We start from the raw sequence: 6,963 nt of genomic DNA on the forward strand, positions 1-6,963 counted from the left end.
GGTGGCGGCGGCCGAGGACGAGGGAGGAGGGAAGGCGCCCCTGTATTCCTGTGGCCTGTGGCGCGCGGCCGCGGCGTCAGCCGGCGATCTGCGGGCTTTATATTGCACCGAGTTCCAGTAGTTCCAGGTCCAGGGAGAGGCTGCACGCTGCATATTGCAACTGCAATACCTTGGGACGAGTGAGGAGTGCCCACGACGTCTCCGTCCCCGCTTACCATGCGCGCCCACCCCAAACGAAAACATGATAGCGCCGAGACAGCCGAGATCGATTTTCAACATGTTTTCGAATCCGTTTCCATATCTTATTCAATTTTTCGCTAGCGAGCAGTAGAGGGGGGGGGGGGGTCTATCCAGTCCTTTAGGTACGCGCGGCACAAAGGAGGCTTCAAACAAAAAATTGCAGTGTATGCGTTTTGACGCGTTGACGGCGTAGAAAGCAAATACACAAACGGGAAGCTCTCGTCCAAATCTCGACCTGGCTCGCCCTCGCCCGCCATGTTGTTGGCAGCTTTGCGTCCAGCGCGCCCTCATCGCAACAAAAGGCGTCGCGTATCACATTCGTATCAACGTCAACTCTTTCTTTATCCCTCGACCCCCTCCGGCTCCTTGCCCTCCTCCCCCCCCCCTTCCCGCAGTGTCACATTTGACAGAAACGGACGGTATGGCGGGCGCGGTGTGGTGTTGACGACGTTCATATCCAGAGGAGAGGTGAAAGTATTAGCCAGTTTTTAATTAACACGCGCGGGAAAGGGTTGCAGAATTGCATTGTTCTTGACTAAACTCGGGTTTACGGAGCTAAAGTTTCGTCCCTTTTGAATGCGGTTCTCTGCGGGTTCAACGGTTTTCGGGTTTGTGCGCCGTGTTTCATTGCACGCTGGAGTGTTACGGGATTGCGTACTCGCTCGGGCCACAGGGGCTTACGGGCGGGGCAACGTATACCTACCCCCCTCCCCCTCCCCTCCTCCGGGCTATCCGGCTCACGCAGGGGTAAAGGTAAAGGGCCGTTCTTCAAAAATCCAAGTGGCAATAATACTACTTCTCTGACCGTTTTTGATCACTCTGCCCGCCTCCGTCTGCGCTCTCCCTCCCTCCCTCCCTCCCTCTGCCCCCGTGTGGCCTCGCCCTGCTTCGCCCGTGGCGTAAAGGGATGCGGAATGCGAGCACAAAGGCCGCGGGCTGCGCTGTGAGGTATGCAATGCATGCGATCTCTCCGCCCTGCGCTCCCTAAACATTGCCCCCGGGCGAGTAAATATGACGCTCGTATCATTATCCCACTCTTTCTCTTTTCGTCATCCCTCATCGCCCTCCCTCTCCCCTCCGGTGCGTGCTGCTGCCGCTACTGCTGCCGCCGCTGCCGCGCTGCTCGACAGGAAGAGTCTCATCGCCACTCCATCATTACGACTATTGGGTAAACATGCTCGGGGTTAATGACGAGGTATCACAACTCTGTTGACACCCGTGAGGGCACCGGTATAAGGACGCTGCTGGGAGGCTGGTTGTTTTTGTCTTTTTTTCGGAATGATCTTCGTTCTAGTAACGGTTGACATTACCACATCTACCATGTGGCTGATTCACGCCGCGCACTATTATACATAATATGCAGCTCACCCGCGAGTCCGCAGGAGTAACTCGCGGGGCCACGGGGGGTTGCTCGCGGTCCACGGATCCTGCCACGGGGGTAGCTCGCGATCCGCGAGTTACCTCGCGGACTCGCGGATTGCCCCCGTGGACTCGCTGGAACCAGCGCGAAACTGAACAACCCCCCTTTGTACGCCCCTGGGCGTTGGCTGCAACATCAGTGGTGGAGTGATGTGTTGGCGCTTGGAGCCGGTTCCCTGCGCCTGGTGGGTATGCAGTCCCGGATAGAGCCGTGCGGGCGGGTTGCATGCATGGTGCATAGTGCAAAAGAGCGTGAATCAGCCACCTGGAACAGTTACACGACTGATCCCAGGTGGTCGATTCTTGAGAAAATGCCAAGGCTGATTAACCCCGGATGCAGGCGTGTGCGCGGGTTGCTTCTCCGGTCGGGGTCGTAAGGCGCCGTGGTCAGCGACGATAGGCAAACCCGCGTGCATGCGGTTTGTTTTAACTACAAAATCGGGCGGTATGGGTAAGGTCCACCTGTAAAACAAAGGTATGGGACCATTGTAAAGGCAGGAAAAGGAAAGCGCCTCAGAAGTGTAAACTGTTGATGCTTTTGAGACTTTTATTTCCTTTCTCAGGGATTTACTGGAAGTGTTTAGGAATACCTTGGAAATGAGTGACGTCATATCTTTGCTTTGTTGTAAAGCCGTTCGAGTCTACGAGTCGTGGGGAATTGGGCCGTGGGGCCTCCACGCCAGGCGGGGAGAGGAAGGGGCACTGTTCGGAGCCAAGCAACAAGTCCCGCTGCTACGCCCCTCCGCGTCCGTGGGTGGGGAAAGGAGAGTGAGCGGTCGGGAAGAGGGGAGGGGAGGATAAAGTCTGTCATAGGGGTGAGGCTAAGAGTATAGTATTGAGCGTCGCATTGATGTATCCATACTTATCCAAGATCAGGGGCGAACCAGCCAGTCCGCCTCTGATCGAACGGGTTTAGTCATCGTCACAAAGCGGCGGCGGCTGGGAAAAGAAGGCACTGCGTTTACGCCCCAGTATAAATAATCTATAAAGCGTCGCGATGACTAGAAAATGGTCCCTCGATCCTCGTGCATCTCTCAGCCTCCCCCGCACGACCGCGCGCTGTTTCAGGCAGATGACATTTGCCTACTTTTAGGCGGATTGAAACATAAACTGCCTACCCACCGGGCGTTTTGTCGATGTCCGGAGAGAAGGCACGGGCCGCTCGGGCACTCCCCACCCACCGCACCCCTTCTCCTCGCGTTCTCCGCATACATATTCGGGACTTTAGTACCCTACTGGCCACTGTTACAGTCCCATGGTTCTGGAACTGGTACTCCAGTCGCTTGGAAGTATACAGTACTGCACCGGAAAGTAAACTACTGTAGGTGGCTGTTTGACCCACCTCACTTTCGTTTGGCTAACACCGCTTACTTCTGTAGTTATGCTGTACCGCACGCACGAGAGTGCGAGCGGGCTTGCCTATCGCCCCTGTCCACGTCGCCTGACGGCATGAGAGAAGGGCGCCCTTCTCTCATGCTGACGGGCTGAGCGAGTTGGGCAACCCGCTCGCATTCGTGCGTGGGGTACAGCATACCTTACCGCATGCAGGCGTGCGGGTGGGTTGCCTACTCGCAGGAGGTCGTAAGAAGGCACCTTGGGCAGCGGAGCGGCGATAGGCAAACCCGCCCGCCCGCACGCCGATGCACATTTCTGAAAAAGAGAACAGAACAATTTTTTTTTCTTTCCGCAAAACGATCATCTCGTGCTCGCATCAGGGCAACCGGCAAGGACGTCCTTTCGCTCGCGCGGAGGGCTTTTTTGCGGAACGTTCGAGAGAGAAGAGAAACAAATCCAACCGAGACAATGCGGCGGCAGCGGCGGTACAGTCGCAGCCTGGTGAAGAGAGAGGGAGAGAGAGGGGAGAGGGGGTCGCCCTTTACACGCACGAGCGCGGTGGGCAGGAGGGAGCGAGAGAGCGGCGGAGAGCAACGGGACCCGTGCGGAGGACAAGGAAGGAGTCTCGCTGGTGGTGGGCAGGAGGCTAGCAGGAGGTGGAGCCTGCCGGCGGCCTGCCGGGCCCCGCCGCTAAGCTCCGCCCCCTCCCCTCCCGGCCTCCCGCCTTGGTCGATGGGGGTCGCGGGCCGCGCTCCCCGTCCCCGCCAGTCTCGTGGCGTCGGCCGTGTCGAGCAGTCGAGCGGACGGTGTGTGTGCGAGCTGCTGCTGCCGCGGGACGCTTAGAGCGAGCGCGCGCGCGGAGTGCGAGTCGAGAGGAGCGGCGCGAGGTGTGTGTCTCTGTCGGCGTGCTCCTGCAAGGCGGCCACCAACCTCGGCCATCCCTCACCGTGGATTACAGTGACACAGGATCTCCCCCGCGACCTGCCGCCGCCCGCGGCGGACCTGCCGACTGATATCTCCCACCTGCTGACGGCCGCCCACGCGCGCCACCCCCGCCGCCGACATGCACATGGGCGACCCCTCCGGCCTGGCCGGCATGCTGCCCTTCGACTCCATCGGCCAGATCGGGCTCTACGAGCAGCCCAAGCCGCGCTTCATCTTCAAGATGCCGCGCGTCGTGCCCGACCAGAAGGCCAAGTTCGAGCAGGACGAGCTGTTCCGGCGGCTCAGCAGAGAGGGCGACGTAAGTGTGTGTGTGTGTGTGTGCATATGTAGGAGTATGTGTGCGTGGGAGAGAGATGAACGGGAGGGGAGAGAAGATGGAGACGGAGGTAGTGTGTATAGCAGGTTGCAATGTCTGATAGTCCGATAAACTCTGTACCTCGCACTGTACGCTCACCGAGTGTACACTCCAGCCAGCGACCGTAAGGAGAAATGCTGTGCAAGCCGCAGCGGCGGCCAGCGGCGGCCAGCCCGCGCGTCCGCGGCCGGGAACGTCCGCACCTGTACAGGTGTGTACAGTAGCAGCGCGCGACTGGCCAGCCTCTGCGTCACGGGGCCGCGCTGTGACGCCGCGGGAGTCTGCGTCACCGGGGTACCCGCCGACGCCCATGGCCCACTCGCGGTGACGTCGTGGAGGTCTCCGTCGCCTCGGGGTCCCCGTCGACGCCGCATGTGCCCGCGGTGGCGCCCGCGGAGGTGTGCGTCAGCGCAGTCAGCGGGTGCATCCGCGTCGACGCCGTGCCTATGCAGCCAGGGGCCGGGGCTCGGCCGTTGCTCTGCAGGGGGGACGTGACGGACGGGGACCATCCGGCTGCCCGGATGCCGTGTTTGCGACGCGCAGTGCTGCAGGACGGCCCCTTTGTCGTCTAGAAGTCACGCTCGCCGAGGGGAGCAGTGCCTTTGTGGGCGCGACAATAGTAGGGCCCCCCCGTGCCTGCAGCGCAGGCAGCGAGCCAGCGCAGCCCCGCCCGGGGCCCGCGTGCCCCCCGGGGGGTGCCGAGGTGGGGTGGTGGTGCTATCTTTGTACCCCCAGGCCAGCGGTCGGTCGGGCCGGGGAGCATTTTGATCCATCTCCTGGAGCCCCGGTAGTACCTGCCCTGCACCTGCTCTGACTCTGCAGTGGGTCAGGCCCCGGGTCCGCGGCCCGGGTGCTGCCGTACCGGCGTTGCACGTGCAGCGCATCGCAGCGTTGCCGCACGTGTGAAAGTCGCGGTCTGTCAGGGCGGACCAGTTGAGGCTGAGTGTCGGGGCGGGGCGGCCCGTCGCGCCCCGCGGGCCCGTGTGAGGCGAGGGGCGAGACTGACTGGGGATTCACGCACGGATGGGACCGCCTCGCGGGGCGGGTGGTGAAGGGGGTGCTGCTGCCGGCCCGCGGCCCGCGGCGCGCCCCGACTGGAAAGTCGGGCTTGGCCCTGACTACTTGGATTCCGAGTAAACGGACTACATAGGCACGCTGCAACGCTGCTGTGCTGCTGCCCGGCACACAGGCAAACATCCCAGACTGTTATCGTTCGAACAGACGCGCGCCCTTGTTTGGGCTGGGGAGGGAATGCAGTCCACAAACACCCTATGCGTGTGCGTGTGTGTGTGCGCGCGCGCGCGAATACTTGACCTACGCCAAGAGCCGTGGCGCGGTGCGTGCACATGGCTCTCTTCTTCATCTGGGCGCGGACAGTCCCGCCCCGCCCACCTGTCTGGGGCGCCGCCGCGCCACGGTCTGACACCCACCCGGTCGGCTTATCTCGAGATCAAGAGCCTCAGGTTTCTGAACGCGCCCCGAGCGGCCAGCGGCGTGAGACGGGAACACGCACTCGGATAACGCGAAGGGGAACGGATTCCGGCGCTGCTGGCCTGAACTTTGATTGATTCTCGGTGTACACTCGCCGAGCTGGGTTCCGTGCTGACTGGGCCGTGTTGAAAAGTCCAAATCGAGACCATGTAGTGGTGTCGTCTCTTCAAGCGTTTCCCACCGCGGTTTGGCTCGTCGCGCACGCCGCGCGTTGAGGTCTCGCCGCTGCCAGCCTAGGGATGTGTGGTACATTCTGTACCAGACCAGTGCTGTGTGTGGAACATATGGTTTACACGCACAATTCCGTGTGTAGAGGTGTTTTCTGTGTCTACTCGGTTCCGTGTCTCGGGCCGTCGCATCGAGCCTCCCATTCCATCGACTTTAAAATCCGAGCGAAATATATCAGATTCCGCTTAGCGTGTTTATCTCGAGTGATCGGATCGCGCGGCGCGGATAAACGCTGCTCAGCGCCAGATCTGGGCCCTCTGGGCGCGGCGGCGGCGCGCAGACTCGCGGCCCCCGCGGCCCCGGCCGGCAGGGCGAAGCGGCATCAGAGCGCAGCGGCCCGCAGGTTGCACTTTGTTTTATCTCATGTTTGCGGACAGGGGCGGGGCGGGGCGGGGCGCGAAGTGCTGCGAGCCGTTGGTCACGTATGCCCGTTGTTGACCGTGCCGGCCGGCCCAAGCCCAGCGGTGCAGAGCGCGCAGAGACACCTGCTGCCCGAGGTCAACTCCATAAGGGCGGGCCGCGCCGACTTTGGACTGGATTGTGCAGTCGCAGGGGGCCACGCGCGGCGGCGGGCGGGGCGGGGGCGAGGCGGTGACGGGCGGTGTCACGCACATGGTGCTGCCACTCCGTGAGGCACTCCGTCACCCTTGCGTGGCTGCCCTCGCCTCTTCTTTAGCATTAGGCCCCCATGCCTGTATGTTTGTTTTGTCGTTTTGCTTTCTTTAATTATTTTTGTTTTTATTTTGCCACCACTTGTCGTCGTGGTTGTGACAGGCGCTGGCGGGTGCGCGCGCCACATGCACATGGATTTCGTGGAAGGAGAGGGAGGGGGGGGGGGCGTACTGATATCTCCCACCTGCTGACGGCCGCCCAAGCGCGCCACCCCCGCCGCCGACATGCACATGGGCGACCCCTCCGGCCTGGCCGGCATGCTGCCCTTCGACTCCATC

At 61.7% G+C, this 6,963-nt stretch overlaps 1 protein-coding gene across 2 annotated transcripts in view; it reads left to right on the plus strand.

The window, feature by feature from the left end:
- LOC113202053 (protein big brother-like) overlaps window positions 1-6,963 on the plus strand; it is a 42,154-nt gene that overhangs the window by 1,440 nt on the left and 33,751 nt on the right. The window contains exon 1 of one of the 2 annotated variants that reach the window (XM_026416109.2): window positions 3,742-4,237. The exons of the other annotated variant lie outside the window; for it this stretch is intronic. Coding sequence (XP_026271894.1) covers window positions 4,058-4,237 — 180 coding nt within the window. The 5' untranslated portion in view covers window positions 3,742-4,057. Of the gene's footprint in view, window positions 1-3,741; window positions 4,238-6,963 lie in introns of those variants that run through there. 2 annotated transcript variants of the gene reach the window in all.

Source organism: Frankliniella occidentalis, unplaced genomic scaffold (assembly GCF_000697945.3).
Source record: "Frankliniella occidentalis isolate FOCC.00 unplaced genomic scaffold, Focc_3.1 Scaffold226, whole genome shotgun sequence".
Lineage (NCBI taxonomy): Eukaryota > Metazoa > Arthropoda > Insecta > Thysanoptera > Thripidae > Frankliniella > Frankliniella occidentalis.